Source organism: Cimex lectularius, unplaced genomic scaffold (assembly GCF_000648675.2).
Source record: "Cimex lectularius strain Harlan isolate CLEC.00 unplaced genomic scaffold, Clec_2.1 scaffold62, whole genome shotgun sequence".
NCBI classification, from domain to species: domain Eukaryota; kingdom Metazoa; phylum Arthropoda; class Insecta; order Hemiptera; family Cimicidae; genus Cimex; species Cimex lectularius.
Genome location: NW_019392785.1, coordinates 1,423,989 through 1,444,818, shown reverse-complemented (window position 1 = coordinate 1,444,818; position 20,830 = coordinate 1,423,989). Strand labels below are relative to the sequence as shown.

General features: G+C 35.2%; 1 protein-coding gene across 1 annotated transcript in view; it reads right to left on the bottom strand.

The window, feature by feature from the left end:
* The window catches only part of LOC106666377, a 180,042-nt gene extending 159,212 nt beyond the window's left edge, over positions 1 to 20,830 (bottom strand). The window contains exon 1 of the mRNA XM_014393545.2: positions 20,624 to 20,830. Within this exon, the coding sequence (XP_014249031.1) occupies positions 20,624 to 20,652 (29 nt within the window). The 5' untranslated portion in view covers positions 20,653 to 20,830. The remainder of the gene's footprint in view (positions 1 to 20,623) is intronic.

Below are 20,830 nucleotides of genomic sequence, written 5' to 3'. Positions count from 1 at the left end.
GTAAAAATTCGAAATATTTGTAAAAAAAACAATTTTTGAAGTTTGTTCAACAAAGTCGTTCGTAATTGAATTGTACATCTTATGTAAAAGTAACAGATAAGAAAACAAACCATCTCACTCGATATTTCTACGATTTATTTTTCATTATTCTCCCTGACATTTAGACGGGGTTTAATCGTTTTTACGGTATACCGACGAATATGAGCAGGATAGGTCGCAGTGATTCGAAATGGAAAATGCCAAGGCTACACGGCCGAAGCGGACCGGTACTGCTGCCCTGATAAGTTGCAATTTTCTGGAGAAACCACGTGCAATCTCAACGTGATTTAACCCGACATCGAAAAGAAAACGAATTGGAAGGAAAATTTCAAAATCACAGTGATGTCATCATTGTAGACATACAGAACAAAAGTCCAAAAGTCTCTCTGCCTGTCTGTCTGTTTCTCTCTCTCTCTCTCTCTCTCTCTCTCTCTCTTTCTCTCTCTCTCTCTCTCTCCGTGTGTGCGTTATACTCTGACTATACCTACCTACTTACATCTATCTCTAAGGGGACGGAGTGTTTATTTTATTTTCGTTATATTGGGTTGTCCGGAAAATAATGCAGGATTTTAAGTTTTCATTAAAAAAAATCTATATAAAATATTCTGTTTACGTTTACAGGATTACTCATTTGTATGAATGTCAACACTTATTAATCCTCTTCCAAATGATATTGTTTGTTTACCTCTGTAGCATTCCGCTACTTGGAAATAATTCAGTCATCCTTATAATGTCAAAGCGAGAATTTCGTACGATTTTCTTTTACGAGTTTAAACTCGGCCGAAGCGGAGCCCAAACGGCTAGAAACATTAACCAAGTCTGGGGCGAGGGTTGTGTTAATGAGTGCACTGTGCAAAGGTGGTTTAAAAAATTTCGGGAGGGAGATTTCAGCCTTGAAGATGAAGAAGGTCGTGGAAGGCCTTCCTCTCTTAATGATGATGTTCTGCGATCAGTGGTGGAAGAAAACCCCAAAACAACTGTTCGAGAACTTGCAGAGCAACTCAAAGTCAGTAAAACGACCGTCGCTGACCACCTCAAGGCGATTGGAAAAGTGAAAAAACTCGAAAATTGGGTTCCACACTCATTAAACGATCGCCAAAAAAATCAGCGCTTTGATGTTTGTGCATCACTTCTTTGTCGAAACAAAAATGACCCATTTCTGGCCAGAATTGTTACATGTGACGAAAAGTGGATTCTGGACAGTGGCTCGACAAAGGAGAAGCTCCAATACATTTTCCAAAGCCCCCAACTCATCAAAAAAAGGTAATGGTTACGGTATGGTGGGCTTCATTTGGTTTAATACACTACAGCTTCTTAAATCCTGGCGAAACCATCAATGCTGAATCATACTGTAACCAAATTAATACCATGCATCAGAAATTGGCAGTAATGAAGCCCTCTTTGGTCAATCGGAAAGGGCCCATTTTGTTGCATGACAACGCTCGACCACATGTGTCACGTGTAACGTCACAAAAATTATTGGAGCTTGGCTATGAAACTTTGCCTCACCCACCCTACTCTCCGGACCTCTCGCCTACTGACTACCATTTTTTTAGACACCTGGACCACTACTTACAACACATAATATTCAAAAATCAAACGGAACTGGAAAATGCATTTATTGACTTTATCAATTCTAAAAATTCTGAATTCTACTCAGACGGAATTAATAAGTTACCAACACGTTGGGAGAAATGTATTGAGAGTATGGGAAATTATTTTGATTAAAGAACATTGCTTTAAAGTAACTAGTTTCTTTTTTTTTGTTTAATACCAAAATCCTGCATTATTTTCCGGACAACCCAATATATAGTTTATTTTCCATACTGCACACCTAACATTATGAGTATATGCTTGTTATAATTGAATAATTTCTACATAAACGCAATTTATTATTGTTGAAGCACTTTTCAAGCAATGACGCGCTTCATCTTCAGCAACTTGTAAGAGATCGGTTAAAAAAGGTAAAGCAACAATTTAGAATTAAAGAAATAGAACTCCCAGGTAAGGGTAAAACCAATAAATCTTATAACCTTCCACTATTACAGGAGTCGGATGTTGACAAATATTTTTCACAATTAGAAAATTAGTCAAATCTTGCTTAAAGAAAGTTGGCTTGCTTCGCCAAAAGTTATGGAAATTAAAATGTATACTTTCATATACCTACTATCTCATTCTGAATCCTTTTGTATCGCCGGTTCGTGAGAATCGATACTGAATTTTCAGACAAGGCCGGCGTTCCCCAAGGGAGTATCCTAGCACCAATCCTCTATTCAGTTTACACCGCTGACATACACCGAAACACCCAAATCGCACCCTCTGCGGACATCACAATAGGCAATCTTCTCTTCATATTCTGACACCGTCTTTGCTGCAGAAGCAATAGACACAATTATAGACTTGTGCACTTGGTGGGGCATTAAGCGAAATGAATGATAGAGCCATCCCCTGACGTTTATACTTAGAAGGCAAACAGCCCCGTCATCCAACCATATCCGCTACCTTCGGTTCTACTTAGACAGCAGACATACCCGGAAATCACACATTAAACAAAAAAGACAAAACCTCGGCCAAATTTGCGAAAAGCTCAGACGCCTCCTTAGAGCCAAATCCTCAGTCAGTATAAACAATAAATTAACAACACTAATAAGACTTACGGGAGCCACGGAGTTCAGCGAACCCATCCAACAGCCAAAGAATCTATCTTTTCAATCAAAGAACCTTCGTCGCATCGTCAACCTTCTACGTCACTAACTAAACCATTCAAAAAGACCTAGATTCCCATTCCTGATTGGCATGATCCGTCCATAATTTCCCCTACAAGTTCTCCTTCCTCAACAATCCACCGCCTCAAGCCCTCTCTTCAACGTCTCACCATAACAATCCTCTACCCCTTAAGAAGACATTGACCTCGTGACCTAAGAACACAGCCCTAAATCAAAGCAGCAATACTAAACCGACAGTTTCAGCAATGGCCGGCTAGTCTCTCCATCTCCGCGGTCTGCAGGTTCTTGCCAGATTTGTATTTTATTGTTATTTAAGAATAGGACATATTACATACATATATATATATATACATGTATATATACATATTACAGATTAGTACGTATATTGTTTTTTTTTCATACTGACACAACCCTGGTATCCGGAGGACACAGGTCAAGAGATAAAAAGATATTAATTTTTCTTTAAACTTTTGGTTATTTTAAACTTGTCCGATAAGGTTTTTAAAATTTAGTTGAATCGTATTTTATTTTTACAAATTAGTATTTGCTTTGTATATACCATTAGTATTAAATGAGAATGGCCATCAAGTTTTAAATAAAATATTTTTAATAAATTTTTCAGAGCCAATTAAGTAACAGTTGCAATTCCCTTATACCGATCCCATTTCGAGTGAAATGACAAATAATTTTGAAGTCAAAAGGCCAAATTAGAAAAGATCGAAAGGGCCGCGGATTTGACGAATTGGTCCCCCACCCCCTCAAACCCCTTTTACAAAGAGGAATTCTCTTTTAACAAGCCTTTTGTCATGAGGGAGAGAAATTGCAATTTTTCACGGTTCGACTAAAAAAAATCAATTAACCTTGGGGAGGGTTTAAACAGTTTCAACCCTCCGAACGTTCATTTTTTAACGCAAACACGCTTAAAATTAAAAAAATACATTAAAATCGAACCTGTGACGTAGAAAAACAATTTTCCAATTATTTTTCGAGCAATAAAATCGAAGAATGATGTTCAGGTTTTATTTCTTGCGTGTAAATTAAATATATTTTTTACACCTAAGCAGGTAAGAGATAATTCAATCGTACAATTGTAGTGTTCAGTTTTTCATTTAACAAAAACTTTTGTACGCAATATTAAATCTACTCCTTAGCTTAAAACTTTGAATTTTCTACGATACTTGGTTTTATGTGGGGTTTGAGCTGCCACACTGTTAGAAAAAGAATTTGACGATCCTACCAAGCCATACCATTCAAAAACGGACTATTATTTTACGGACTACAAATATTGAATTAAGTAAATATTTTCTATATATGCTGAAATTGTCGTTTGAATCAATTGAAGAAAAAGTTGCCCAGTGATAACACTCCTTCACACTGCAGCCTTGTCATTAGTCACTCACTGAGAAAATCTGGAGACCATTTTCGCTTCAATCGAATTGGAAGATTTTCTGATAGGATTGGATGTGATAACTGTCATACTAGTAGATTGCTATGAAAGGTCAGTGATGGATGAAATTTTTTATAGCACCGTTTTATGTGGTCGTGTACAAATGGGACGTGTAGGTCGTTATGAATAGTATGATATGAAACATAAAAAAATCATTTATAATTTCAGGTTTTATTTATTGCGTGTAAATTAAATATATTTTTTACACCTAAGCAGGTAAAGGATAATTCAATCATACAATTGTAGTGTTCAGTTCAGTTCTCTAGAATTTGACGGAGAATTTTCGTCTGAGTAGATTGAAACTTTTGGAATTGCGATCCTTGGTTGAGCCTCGAACTTCGCAACCATACGCCGAGAAGAGTCTTGTAATGTCTTATAAATTAAAAGTTTAGTTTCAAAGTCTAATTTTGTGAGTAAAGAAATATTTTTAGTAATTTATAACGCCAATGGGTTATCCATGAAAAGGTAGGCAGTGGGGTTCCATTTACACTCACTGCAGGACAAATATTTTTATATAATTCAATTAAGGTTTTAAGTTGAGATAAAAAGTCAGTGTCACGAGCGGGATTCGAACCCACGATCTTCGGCTAGATACGCCGCTGCTCTACCACTTGAGCTATCGTGACCTCGATCCACTCGGACACTAACTTCCCATCTCAACCCCACCTCCTCCTTTTTGCCATTTTTCAAATAGATTACACGACATTTGAAAAATGGCTAAAAGGAGGGAAAATTCAAAAGGTGGGGTTGAAATGGGAAGTGAGTATCCGAGTGGATCGATAGGTCAAGTGGTAGAGCAGCGGCGTATTTAGCCGAAGATCGTGGGTTCGAATCCCGCTCGTGACACTGACTTTTTTATCTCAACTAAAAACCGTATATAATTGAAAGATATTAATTCTTTAGTCAAGCGGACCACGAAACTAGTCAATTTTTATATAAGTTAAAATTTATTTGTATTTATCTTCATTCTCCGCTTTGTCAACCATACTGTTAGTTCATTAAGGTGGTGAGTGTTAATTGAGAGGTCCGAATCAGAGAATGTATTTGTTGAAATATTAACACGTGCAGGAATATCTGCAGTGTATATTGCAAATAGAAATGAGCTAAGTATGCTCCCCTGAAGAACACCAGCTCCAGACTCTCTCTTTTATAAATCAGGAATGACATAAAACAATGCATTTTTTGTTCAAGGCAAGAAGCGAAATTGTCAGCAAAACAAGCTGTTGAGTTGTCGAATGAAATGAGCGGAATGCAAACTGATGATTCATTGATAATTATGATTTTTCTTAAATCTAATAGATCTGTCAAATGAGGAGGTAGAGGGGGAGAGAAACCAGCTCGTGTTGGAAATCTTTTTAATTTAATTAGAGAGGTTAAGATAGGAGGCCAATGGGAGGATTATGAGGGTGAGACGTTGAGAAAATAGTTTAGGCTAGCATAGAAGAGATAGTTTAGAGTGGAAATTGAAAAAGATCGTTCGGATCAGAGTTTCACGAATACTTTAAGGTCTTTATGGATAATTTGATTAGTGACGTAGAAGGGAGCATGAAGTATAGGGGGAGAACATTGCTACGTCAGCAGTGTACATGGTGTAGAGGATTGGACCTATGATACTTCCGTGCGGAACGCCAGCTTTGAATTGATGGGTGAAAAATCAGCACCGATTCTCACTTTAAACCATCGAACCGAGAGAAAGGAGAAATTCACCAATCTCTAGGCAATTTCCCCACAATTTAGTCAATGTCTGATTAAGTAACTTTCAATCCATTGTATTTCGTGGTCGGATTGGCCAAATGACTTCTTTCCTGACCTAAAGCCGCTGCTCTACCACTTGAGCTATCGCTACTTCGATCCACTCGGACACCAACATCCCATCTCAACCCACCTTTCGAATTTCCCCTCCTTTTTGCCAGGACGTATTTAGCCGAAGATCGTGGGTTCGAATCCCGCTCGTGACAATAGCTTTTTCATTTCAACCAATACCTTACATAAAGGTTAATTAATTGAAAGTATCTTCCAATGTTCAGTAGATGACTATTCTTTAGTCAATTTACCATAGATTTGAAAAAAATGACCTCGATTTCGAAAAACTGCATAGATAACGAATAAAACTTTATTGTTGTATGACAAGACCGTTTATACTTGGCCGAATGAGTTGGCATTTTACTCCATAACAGGCTACTTTCATCGAATTTTTATTTTATTTTTATTTTTATTATTTTTTGCATCTCATTGGAACTAGCTTGTATAACAAAAATATATTTAATTAAACATTTATATTTTTCAAAATTCAACTAAACTGAACATTAATAAATTCCGTCGGTCATATTTAAACAACTTAATCCAGATGGTTTGAATTTCAAAGTGGTATTGGATCCCTATGGAAATTTAGTACTGCCAACACAATATACTCGCCGTGTTTCGTTTCAAAAGTGTCAAGTCCTGTAAATATATGCTAAAATGCCTTTTGTATTCCAAGCTATGGTTTATTAGTTTTAAAACTATGAATGATACGTTTTCATTTGAAGAATCGGTCCCTACCCTTATTATCTCGTTTTCAAAGAGAAATGCTCTTTCAACAAGCTCTTTGTCATGTTAAAGCATTTCCTTTTATATGTACAACGTTGTTTTACTCTGAATAATATAAACAAATTATTATATTCACCTATTTCGAAATTCGACAATTATTTCACTTGCTTTAGTTTCAGACGCGCGTTGTAAATTTTACACTGGGAAATGTTTTACCGGTTAATTGTTGTTCCGAGTTGTTTTAGACATCCGACACCCGTTTCAAAGTGGTACTCGCTGTTAAAAGTTTGATGTTATTCGTAACAACTTGATGGATATGAATTAAACATGGAATTTTGCGAAACACACAACGCTTTCAAATCTGCTGTTTCACAGTATAAAAAAATAAATATATAATTAACACAGCGATAACAATAATAGGATACACTAAGAAAATCATATCTGACATGATTATTTGTCGTAAATTTGGTCATTTTCACCATTGGCCAATAGTGTAACATACGAAAAACAATGATTTTACCAAATTGTCTGCTTTTTATGAGCCACCTTGTTTGGTAAAATATTACTGGTTTCTTGATAACATTAATTGGACCCTGCCAATCATTTGTTTAACAATTTCTAAATTTTTTAAATCAATTTTCATGCAAAATTTGAAACTCGTAGGTGCATCAGAACGAAAAATGAAAACTAAGATTAATAAAAATTAGATAACAATAATAAATACATGTCTACAATATAGTCAAAATCTAAAACTTTATACAATTTTAAAAAGAAATCATTTACAAGCGACGAAAAAAATCAAACAAATCCTAAACGATTTAAGAAGCCCCTAAGCTGCAATTGCGTAACGAAGCCCCAACATTGAAAGTATACGATGTACATGAGGCTATTGAAATGAAAATATGTGGTACCTTAAGGTATCTTTTATTCAGATATGTGCCGAATGGGACAATAATATAAAAATATATTAGCAGATCCTTGCTGCCCAGTGGAAATAATAGAAATAAAATAAAATCCTAAATACAAAAAAATTATAATTATAATATAATTATATCCCTTTCTATAAAATAAACAAACAAATTAAATTCTTTGAAGTAAAAACTCCCAATCAAAATAATCATACAAAAAGAAATAAAATCTTTTCTTTTGCCAAGCTGTTAACAGTTTGATTATACAAGAAATAGATGCCATGACTGCTCTCAAGCTACTAAGCTAATTTTTCTATTTGTTTGGTAAATGAACTAATTACATTTTTATACAATAAAAACCAAAATAACAAAACATTTGTTGCCGTAACAAATTTAAAGAAATACAAAATAACAATTTTTCTTAATAAATTATCATTTGTTTGAAAATAAAATATCTTCTTCATTATTAATAATCGTTTTATGTAACGTTTTAGTTGAAGTGAAAAAGTTAGTGTCACGAGCGGGATTCGAACCCACGACCTTTGGCTGCTCACCGCTGAAGTCATATTAGCTCAAGTTATTAGAGCAGCGGCGTATTTAGCCAAAGGTCGTGGGTTCGAATCCCGCTCGTGACACTAACTTTTTCATCTCAAACAAGACCTTAGATAAAAAGGATTATGAATTGAAATGAAATCATTTTGAATATTACTCTCAATCAATTAAGGTTTTTAAGTTGAGATAAATAGTCAGTGTCACGAGCGGGATTCGAACCCACGACCTTCGGCTTATACGCCGCTACTCTACCACTTGAGCTATCGTTACTTCGATCCCCACGGGCACTAACTTCCCATCTCAACCGCACCTTTTGAATTTTTTAACTTTTTTATCTCCATCAATACCTTAAATAAAGATTAATTAATTGATTTATGACGTTATTGGACTATCTTGGATATAGAAATAATTATTTCCGTTGAATATTTCAGGAATATAATTTGAAAAATAAATTTCTATTCCATCATATACAAACATACTATTAATGTCTCAATACTAAACGAGAAATCAATTTCAAAATTTATTATTACTCTAATTTTCTACTACTTTACTGTCTATTTTGAATACAATTAAAGCATTTCCTAGATGAAACAATCTAATGAGAATTTTCAATAGAAAATGGAAACTAAAAAACGAAACTCGCAAATTAAAAGCGTTTTACTTTAAGTTATAAATGTTAATTAAACTAACACGACCCCGGTAGGATTCAACTGTCAATATTAGCATGTATTCAGAAAGACTCGGGTTAAATTTTTTGTCCAGTATAAGTAAATATAAGCTTGTTTGCTTAAACAAAATTAATTTTAATAGATTTTTTCCATTTGTTTAATAATAAATAGCCTAGTTAAAATTATTAAATTCTAATTTTACATTTTATTCCAATTTGCCCCTATATAAGATTTTTTATCTTGAAAGCTGTTAAATTTTAAAATTAAATTTTATTTGTAGGCTATTTGGTCAAATCTAATTATCCTAATGCTGTTTTCTTAATTTACCACTGATATCGGCTTTAAGTCTCTAATATTTATACTACTTAAAAACTGTAATGTACCCGACACACTAATAATTTTATTACATAACCCTACTTAAGAGTAGGCCTAGAAATAATATCAAAATTATCAAAATATCAGACTTTATACTACCCAAGAGAAATCGATATTTTTTGGGGTAATTTAGGATATGCCCCCCCTCATTCGCGCTAATAAATTACATTCACATATCAGGTCTCTATACTATCACAGAGTACTCGATATTCCACAGGGTAATTTGGGATATCCTCTCAATTCACGCTAATAAATTACATTCACACACCACACATCTTTCACACAACCCCAGATTACTCGATATTCCTCGAGGTAATTGGGGATAAGCCCCAAATTCGCGTTAACAAATCACATTCACACACCAGACTTCTTTCACGCCACCCCACATTATTGGAGATTCCTCAGGGTAATCGTGGATAAGCCCATTCATTTCCACTAACAAATTACATTTTCACTACCCCCAGAGTACGAGATATCCTCGTGTAATTGGTAATAAGTCCCTCCAGTCACGCTAATAAATTCACACGTCAGACTTCATTCACGCTACACCAGAACACTATTCCTCGGGATAATCTTGGATAAGCCCCTTCATTCACAGTGCCAAATTACTTTCACATTACCTCAATTCGATATTCCTCAGCGTAATTGGGGATCAGAACCTCCATTCCCGCAAATAAATTACATTCACACATTCATTCACATACCCAGTTACTTTTTAATCCATTATATTTAGCAGTCTGATTGATCAAATTACTTCTTTCAATTCATCAATCTTTTTGTGTAAGGTTTTCGCTGAAATGAAAAAGTTAATGTCACGAGTGGTATTCGAACCCATGACCTTCGGCAAAATACGCCGCTGCTCTACCGCTTGAGCTATCGTGACTTGGATCCACTCGGACACCAACTTCCCATCTCAACCTACCTTTCGAATTTTCCCTCCTTTTTTGCCATTGTTCAAATCTCATGTAATCAGGATTCGATTCTCGGCGACAAATGAAATGGCCATGGAGAGCAGTTAGTGAAGATATACGTTTTACTTATTAAATCCATTATATTTCGTGGTCCGATTAATCAAATAACTTCTTTGAATTAATTAATCTTTATGTAAGGTATTGGTTGAAATGAAAAAGCTAGTGCCTCGAGCGGGATTCGAACCCACGACCTTCGGCTAAATACGCCGCTGCTCTACCACTTGAGCTATCGTGAAATTATTGGTTATAAAGCTGCTCTTGTAATGAAGCGAAATCCGGCATTTAGAGAGTATGCCTGCTTAGTGCGTTCGAATCCCGCTCGTGACACTAGCTTTTTCATTTCAACCAAAACCTTACATAAAAAGATTAATTTTTAATGTTTAATCTCGAATCAGTAGGAAAATGTTGCTTTTTGTCTTTGTACTATTTGTGAGAATTTCATCAAATATATTTTGTCTGAATTGCTGATAGGGTAAGCCGCCTTTTATTCTTCAATGTCTACTGTGAAGATTCTGCAGCGTGGGGAGATAATAAATAGCAGTAAGTTTTGTATTTAATTGGGCGAATTTAAAAATATCTCTTTTAAAGTCTGACATCGCCGCCTCCTCATGAAAAGTGGGTCGTAATTTTTAGCAAATGTCATATATAAATTACGCCATTTAAAAGCCGGTTTTCCATTTAATAGAAACGTAATAACGGATTATGTCAAAAGCCGTTTTTTATGTTTTCAGTACCGTTAGCTCCGTGTGATGATTTATTCGATCTGAATATGTTTAATGTTTTCGTTTTAATGGCAATGTTTAACGTACAATCGGCAAACGATGTAAAGTCGACAGTTAGTCAAGTTAGACCGGATGATACGGATAAGCCGATTTCAAGATAATAACCGTGCCTAATACGTACGCGATTAAAAAATGTGAAGTGACCCTGTTGTAAACGGAGATAACGCTTTTTTCCCCGGACGGGAAAAAGAAAAAAACAAGGGCCGGAGATTCAGGACGTGGCGGAAAAATGAAGCGTTGCACCGGCATAATTGCTCTCGTACGGATTAGGGGCCAAATAGAGCATAATGTTCAGACAGGATCGACGGCTAAGCACTCAATTCGGGTAATTGAATCGAAGGTTCGTGCCAAAAATTGAGTTTCGACCTTTTAGGCCGACCTGCCAAAAAAATGGCAATCAATAAAAAAAAATCTGAAAAATATTTTAAACTATAGTTAATCATTTTATTCAAAGTTTTGGTCGAAATCAAAAAGTTACTATCACGAGTGCGATTCGAACTCACGACCTTCGGCTCAATACGCCGCTGCTCAAACCACTTGAGCCATCGTGACTTCGATTCACTCGGACACCAACTCCCCATCTCAACCTACAACTTATCGAATTTTCCCACCTTTTTGTCAGTTTTTAATGAAATTCGTATCCCGCTAGTGACACTAACTTTTTCATTTCGACCAAAACCTTACATAAAAGGATTAATTAATTGAAAGAAGTAATTTGGTCAAAAGACGAAATATATTGGATTTAATAAGTAAAGTATATCTTCCCTAAAGCTCATTAAAGTTTCATTTGTCGCCGAAAATTGACTCCTGATTACAGGACATTTGAAAAATGGCAAAAAGTTGGGACAAGTTGAAAGGTAGGTTGAGATGGGAAGTTTGTGTCCGAGTGGATCGAAGTCACGATGGCTCAATTAGTAGAGCAGCGGCGTATTGAGCCGAAGATCGTGGGTTCGAATCCCGCTCGTGACACTAGCTTTTTCATTTCAACCAATACCTTACATAAAGATTAATTAATTCAAAGAAGTTATTTCGTCATTCAGATCACGAAATATAATGGATTGAAAAATTTAAAATAAATATGTCAAGTTACGCCCTTTTCTTTACTTGCATGGAACCAAAATTTTATAATAAATGGGAAAAAAGTGGAGACGGTGTGAAAAAAAAGGGAAGTGGGGTTAATTTAATTCAACTTTTTGTCCTGTACAAAATTTACTTTCCAACTATAACTTAATAAAAAAACTTTAAGTAAAGTATTGTTTGAGATAAAAAAGACAGTGCCACGAGCGGGATTCGAACCCACGACCTTCCGCTAAACACACCGCTGCTGTACCTCTTGACCTATCGTGAAATGGTAGAGCAGCGGCGTATTTAGCCGAAGGTCGTGGGTTCGAATCCCGCTCGTGGCACTAGCTTTTTTATTTCAACCAATACCTTACATAAAAATTAATTAATTGAAAGAAGTTATTTGGTCAATCGGACCTCGAAATATAATGGATTAAGTGTTTATTATTTTACTTACTATTTTATGTACCATTTTAGTTATTTGCGTGTTTTTCCTTTGTAAGCAATTTGATGATAAAGGAAAAAGATAGTTGGATCACATAGCATATAGCACCATACATCCATTAAGTCATTAAACATTGATGTAACAATTATGCAATGTAAAAAATACACAATAAGAAAGACTTTGATCACGAGGCGTGTGATTATGTTTAAATATAAACATCACACAAAACAGGTTAATTTGTCTTCTACTATAAAGTCGTTGCACAAAGGTGAAACTTTTCCGGAGTTAGAAAAAAATAAATTGTCCACAATTACAAAGAACCATTTACGGAAGACTACCGTAAAAAAACGACTCCCAGAGCATATCTCCTGTTTCATTGTACCTTAAAAACGAAACAATTTCCATGTTGCGTATGCCTACATGGGATGTTTTTTTCCGCATTGCGTTCGATTGATTCGGTGTGCTTTTCAAAACAAAAGATGTTTGTATATTTTGTATTATTCATAATAATTAAAACGCATAGCTAATATTGCTTAACGATCATTTATTTGAATAAAGAATTATCTTTTATTATTTTCCGAAATTGATAATTTTCTAGATTTTTATTTTGTTGCAATATACGATGGTTAAAACATTTTTCCTCCTCGGTGCAAAATAATCTAGTTTCAATTATAGGGCTCGGTGTAAAGTTAATAATACAGTTATTAGGCCCGATTCACTCACGGCTGGGCTTCCCAATAAACGCGCTTGTTTTAATTTACAGCTCCCTTCAATAAATTTACCCGTCCATTTGTTGAAGAGACGGTAAACTGGATTATTTAGCCCGCTCCAGATAAATGCCGTAAATATGAGAGGTACGAGGAAATCATTTTAAGGAACTGCGACCCGTGTAATTATGTATCAATTTAACAAGTGCCTAGGAGTATTTCAGTGTCTGGGAAAATTTCATAAATACATAATTGAAATTCGCTTTGTGTCGCAGCACAGTGAGTGATTTGTTAAGTAATTGTATTATTATGTAATTAAGTAATGTATTTTCTTATTTTAAAGTGAGAGAAAGAGAGAGAGAGAGTGTGAGAGAGAGAGAGAAAAGGTATCAGAGGGAAATAGTAAATGAAGGACAGTGTGTGTGAGAAAAGAAAAGAGAGAGGAAATGAATGAGTGAGTGAGAGAAAAAGGGAGAGATGGGGAGAGAGAAAGATAGAGAGATGGAGAGAGAGAAAGAGAAAATGAGAGAGAGAGAAAATATCAGAGAAAAATAGCAAATGAAGGACAATGCGTGTGAGAAAAGAAAAAAGAGAGAAAATGAATGAGTGAATGAGAGAAAGAGAGAGAGGGAGAGAGAGAGAGAGAGAAAGTGAGAGAGAGAAAGAGAAAGTGAGAGAGAGAGAGAGAAAGTATCAGAGGGAAATAGCAAATGAATGACAATGTGTGTGAGAAAAGAAAAGAGAGATAAAAATTAATGAGTAAGTGAGAGAAAGAGTGATGGAAACTGTGAGTGTGATTAAAAGAGTGAGTGACAGTAAGAGAGAGAGAGAGAGAGAGAGAGAGAGAGAGAGTGAATGTGATGGAGAGTGAGAGAGAGAGAGAGAGTGAGTACGTGGGAGAGAGTGGGCGTGATGGAAAGAGTAAGTGTGACGAAGGGAGAGAGAGAGAGAGAGAGAGAGAGAGAGAGAGAGAGAGAGAGCAAGAAAGAGAGTGAGTGAATGTGATAGAGAGAGTAAATATGTGAGTAAGAGAAGGGAGAGAGAGAGAGAGAGAGAGTGTGCGTAAGTGGGAGAGAGTGGGTGTGATGGAAAGAGTAAGTGTGACGAAGAGAGAGAGGGAGAAAGAGAGAGTGAGTGAATGTGTTGGAGAGAGTGAATATGTGAGTAAGAGGAGGGAGAGGGAGAGGAAGAGGGAGAGAGAGGGGGAGAGAGAGAGAGAAAGAGAGAGAGAGAAGAGAGTGGGTGTGATGGAAAGAGTAAGTGTGACGAAGAGAGAGAGGGAGAAAGAGAGAGTGAGTGAATGTGATGGAGAGAGTGAATATGTGAGTAAGAGAAGGGAGGGAGGGAGAGAAAGAGAGCGAGAGAGAGTGAGAGAGTGGGTGTGGTGGAGAGAGTGAATATGTGAGTAAGGGGAGGGAGAGGGAAAGGGTGAGGGAGAGGGTGAGGGAGAGGAAGGGAGAGGGAGTGAGAGAGTGTGTGAGAGAGAGAGAGATCTGGTCAAGATATCCGCGGAGTCCGACAATAAGTCATCAGCTGATTCGGAAGTCCCTTTTCCGGAATTGGAAATCCGCTTTTGCCAGTCTCTTTTTACTTTTCAATATGTCCGCATGATTGAAAACGAGTGGTGTTAAACAATTTGACCTGTCAAATGAGGCAGGGTGAAAAGGAAACTGGAATACCACCTATAACAACCGGCCAGCTTCGAACAGTGATCAATCTTGAAAAACGAAAGTTCTAAATATTGTGCTAATTTTTAAACTGGACTTTTTGTCTAACTTTATCGGCAAGGCAATTTGTGTATTCCAACGGAAAATCGAACGTTTTTGTTCTTAAGAAAAAAGACAATTCGATGTAATCAGCGGATTGACCCCGTTTGCCGTACTCTGGTGTTACGTAACTCAATTGAACTGCCCATTGTTCCCTAAACGGGCATTTGTGAATGAGGTTTACAAACATTATATTAAACCATATATGTATTTAGTAGTCATAATTGACAGTATGAATTATTTAATTAATTATACTTTTTATCTAAGGTCTTCAGAAGTCAAGATAAATTAGAGTGGCGGCATATTGAGACGAAGGTCGTGGGTTCGAATCCCGTTCGTGATACTTTCTTTTTCAAATTAACCAAGATAAAAAGTGTTATTAAAATATAAACATTTTTCAAAATGAGATTTCAATAGAAAAGTGATATAAAAATTACTTTATTCCTTTACGTCTTGCTATTAAAAACATAATAACCTAATATTTTAAAGACGGATTAAACCATAACAGCTTTGAATCAGGTTTTTTTTAGAAAACAGCATTCTGATTTTATTGAAGCCTTTCATTCCCGCTTATTTTCATGGTATCGCAGCAGATGAACTTTTCCTCAAATGTCAATTTAAAATATGATTAAGTAATAATTCATTATATTTAGTGATCTATTGAACAAATTACTTCTTTCAATTATTTAATCTTTTTATATAAGGTTTTGGCTGAAATGAAAAAGTTAGTGTCACGAGTGGGATTCGAACCCACGACCTTCGGCTAAATGCGCCGCTGCTATACCATTTGAGCTTTCGTGAATCGATCCACTCGGACACCAACTCCCCATCTCAACCTGGCCAAAAATAGCAAAAAGAGGGAAAATTCGAAAGGTTGTAGGTTGAGATGGGGAGTTGGTGTCCGAGTGGATCGAAGTCACGATAGCTCAAGTGGTAGAGCAGCGGCGTATCTAGCCGAAGATCGTGGGTTCGAATCCCGCTCGTGCCATTGACTTTTTTATCTCAACTAAAAACCTTAATTTATTGTAATATATTAATTGGTCTAGTGGACCACGAAATTAGTGAATGTAATGAATTAAAATGAAGTATACTTCACTAAAGCTCTCCGTGGCCATTTCATTTGTCGCGAGAATCTACCTTTATTCGGGTCATCTTCGGAGCCTGAGTGAATTGCAAAACATAAGTCTGTCAGCATGTGGTTTATGTTGTTGAAAAAATTATAACATAAAAGATCAATAGTAATATCTAAATTTCAATTAATTATTCTTTTTATGTAAGGTGTCAAGTAAGTGTCAAGAGCGGGATTCGAACCCACGACCTTTGGCTCAATACGCCACTGCTCTAACCACTTTGATCTATCGTATTGATATACTAACGGCTACCATCACTGGGTTCATGTTTTCATGCTACTGTTATTATTGTTTATATGTAAATATTATATGTTTTACATGTTGCGTCGAAGAATGTAGTTTAAAAAAAATAATAAAATAAAATATATTACTAGCGTATAGGCAGATCACAAACTGCCATCGGAAATCCTACAAATGTTTTGTGGTACAAGTTTTACCGGATATTAACTATGTTTCTTTGTCGTTTTAAAAATAAATAAATTATAGGAGAAAGGATTGAAGAAATTCAAAGTGACAATGCGACAAAATCGAGAGAGAGGTCCATTTCCTGAAGCGAGGACCGATCGGAAAATTTGTGAAAGTGACTCGAGAGTGTAATTTTGATACGACTATTATCAAAACGATGATAGCCCTTGACAAAAGTGTAAAGCTGAGATGTTTTATTAAATAACAGGGATTTCGTGCGTGAGATATTACTTTTCCTTCCGGCTTAACACAACCGGGATAATATAAACACTAGAAAAATAAACAACACAAATTAATTTAAATTCATCTCGGCTAAAAAATTTCTATTGATTAAAGAAATCTACGAGATGAAAATAAAATGATAATTTTGGTCTCACATTAATTTGTGTTAATATATTTATTCACATTTTGGAAAATTTGTACTTAACATCGACGATGGTTTATATAAATTATAAAAACAAGATCCAAATTGATTTTATTTTTTAATACTAAGGTTCGCAGCAGTAGAGGTTATATCAACCCTCGGGATGACGGTGTTTCGGCCGCTGGATTCGAACCCGGGACCTTTACCTTACAGTGAAGAGCGCCGCCCTGACTACGCCTAAACAGGATGATAGGAAATAGCCTTGTTAAATTGATTGTTTATTAAATTTTTTGATTAATTACTTAAAAATATCCAATATACTGTAAAAAATATATTAATACGACCTATTAAGCCGTCCAAAGTTCCACAAAAATTTATTTGGTTTTTAATTGTGTTGAAACGAGATGAATCTCCTTGCGTCAATATCAAAAAACATTATTTTATGAGCGAAAAAATTGTAATCCGTAATGATAAATAAAATTATGTTTGTAAATATTTCAATGAAAATCGGTTTCTTTTCTTTAAAGGTTCCTATTCACCCATAGACATCGAAAAATTAAAGAACTCCAATATTTTTTCTCTAAGAAATGCATTTCAGGGTAATTCCAATAACCCATCTTGAGCTACTAACATAGGTGGCTTAGGTGGCTCTCGGAGAACTCAGGCTCACGCGATTAAGAATAAGCCATGCAAGGTTGACGGACACTTTGATCATTTTTGTATTGATTAATTCTATATTTTAAAAATTGCATTGCTTTCCTACATATATTTTTCCACGCCACATTTTACATACAAGTTTTTATTTTAAAATGGCAATTAGCATATTTTCTATGCAATAATATATTGGTCGGAGTCGACAAGATGGCCCACTGAGAACCTGAGCCGGGAACGAAGAATCGTCCTTACCCGATTAAGAATAGGTCGTACGCGGTTTCACTCGGGTACTTGCTTGCCAAAGCCGCGCAGGTGCCCCTTATGCATAGAAAGGTTGCTCGATGCCACATAATGTCTCCTAACAAAGAGCGTATAGGCGTGCTCCGGATTTAAGAATTATCTCGGGCGCAGTAACGAGTTTCTGGGTTCCCTGTTCCGTTTTATGGAGGAAGTTATCTTTTTGGGTTTTATTTATTAATGTGAGAGCTGAGAGGCGAAAATACCGTCATACTGCGTGTCTTTAGGATAATGGCGGAATATTTTTAAAAGCACCCCATCGACCCTAATTACGGTTAGATTATTCTTATTAGTACATAGGTGTGAATGTATTTATTTGTGTGACCGTAATATAAATGACTAGATAATATTTTTCATGAGTTGGAGATCGAGAAGGGGCAATCTCTTGGGCACCCGGCTTAAGGGAGATACTAGCGACCCAGCCACATAACAGGGTAGGTGAACTCCCTGATGTATAGACCCTAGGGTCAGCACATCGTGAAGTGACAACCCTTCGGGGTGAAAGTCCAGTAATAATATATTAGTATTCTTTCATTTACAATTACTTCTTTAAACATTTTATTTTTCTTTCTGTCAACCCTTCTACATATACATTCATCAATATTACACAAAAAACTCTTATTTAATTTAAATCGTTAGCTGTGAATATACTAAATGTATATTTTACATTTATAAAACTATGTTTTCAACATTTTTGGCAGATTTAAAATAAAACCTAATTAATCGAATCTGAACTATTTGTCTTTAAAAGGAGCCAAATTATCTCCTAGACCCCGACGGTGATGACAAGTGAAAGTTCAATGGTAAATAAATTTTCGCACTAAATAGTTGAATTTTTGATAAAGATTAAGGTGGGTTTTTTTTATGCCTTTCACAGCACCTTTAAGGGAAAAAATTAGATTTATTTTGGCATACCTTCCGCAAGGGAATTGGATCAAAGGAGATGAAAATTCGACCTACGCTCCAAAAACACTCGTTTACCTTATTTTTAGTACAATATTTTTTTTTAAAACAAAAATGATCATTTCTTGTAAATTGGCTAAAAATGGCATGGCATTTGAAACGCAGTATATTAAACAGCCAGACGATGAGAAAATCAAATTTGTTCCATGTAAACTTTACATTTTTACAAATATCAATTATAATGTTTCATGTTTAATATAAATTAAACAAACATTTTATAAGTGAAAGACAGTTCATAAAGGGCTAAAATTTAAAAATAAATTAAGTTCTCAACAGCTAATAGTTGTCATAATTTTTATCTCAACGAAAACCATAATTAAAGATTAATTAATTGCAAAGAACCTATTTGGTCAAGCGGACCACAAACCTAATAAAAGTTGTCATAATGTTTAATTACATGAATATAGTTCTTTCGACTGCACATACAGGGTGTTCGGCTATTTGTGTTGCAAATTTTGCCTGTAGATTGTACATTCAAAATGGAACCAAAAATTACTAATTAACTATGGTCCAAATCTCAGCAGTTTTCCACGTTTACTGATTTTTCAAGATTTCACGACCTTGCTTCAAATAAACAATGATAACCACAACTAAAAGGTTTTGAACAAATCCACACCAAAAAACTACGTTAAATTTCTAATAAGATGTGATCAATATTAAACTTGTAAATGTTAGAGAAATAAGCATTTCAGTAGAGAGAACTTTGAATTTTTTTTTAAATTGAAAAACTTACTATGGTGATTCTAAACTACTATTTCCAAACCTAGAGACCAGCAAATTTCAGAAAACGTACTCCATTTAATATCCTTTTTAGTGGTGTCATTTCTTTTTTTAATTACTTTTTCAAAAGTGAAGAAATTGTTGGAGTAAAGGAAAAAACCGTGGCTGACAGATTGGTAAGGTGGAAAATTTAAAAAAAAACTTAAGGAAATTTTGAATGAATTTATTTTTTTTCGAGAGCATTTCGTATAAAATTTAAAAAAGTATAATAAATTCATTCAAAATCTCCTTAAGTTTTTTATTTTTTATTATTATTAATCCTTACCAATCCTTCAACCACGGTTTTTTCCTTTCCTTCGTCAATTTTTTCATCTTCGAAAAAAGTAATTAATTGCACCGCTAAAAAGGATATTAAATGGAGTACGTTTTCTGAAATTTGCTTGTCTCTAGGTTTGGAAATAGTTTAGAATCTCCATAGTCAGTTTTTCAACTCTGAATTTGTTTTAATATTCTGGCTACAAAACACTTATTTCACCAACCTTAATTATTTTAGTATTGATTACATCTTATTGGAAATTTAACGTAGTTTTCAATGGTGTCAATGGATTTGTCCAAAACCTTTTAGTTTTGGAGTTATCATTGTTTATTTGAAGCAAGGTCGTGAAATCTTAAAAAATCAGAAAAAGTTAAATAACTCCGAAACTGCTAAAATTCGTACCATAGTTAATTAGGACGTTTTGGTTCCATTTTGAATGTAGAATCTACTGGCAAAGTTTGTAACACGAGTAGCTGAACAACTGTATAAAATGAATATAAAATAAATTCCCAATTAACATAAAAATGTTGAACAGAAAGCAATTTTCAAATAAAAATAAAAAGTCGAATGCTGAGCATGTGATCTTTCATTAGAGCAGGGTCAGTAGGACGATTGTAAAGATGCGTTAAAAACCAATTCCGTTCGGCACTGTATATATTATAATATATTAATAATTTGTACTTGCCATAAATTTCACTAAATCAAAAAAATGTATGTAAAAATAAAAACTTGCACACCTTGTATTTTGATTTTCTTTGTCTTCCATCCTCGGGCTGTACGTTCTGGGTGCCTTCTGTTTTTCAATTTTCCAAAAAACACTTCACTTATTTTTTTTCCGGTTTACGTTTACCACATCACTCACACGGTGGCCGATGGCCGGAGGTCGATTTCGTCCGATGTTTCCCCCCTCGAGATCAGTCATGAACTGGCGGCCTTATCAGAAC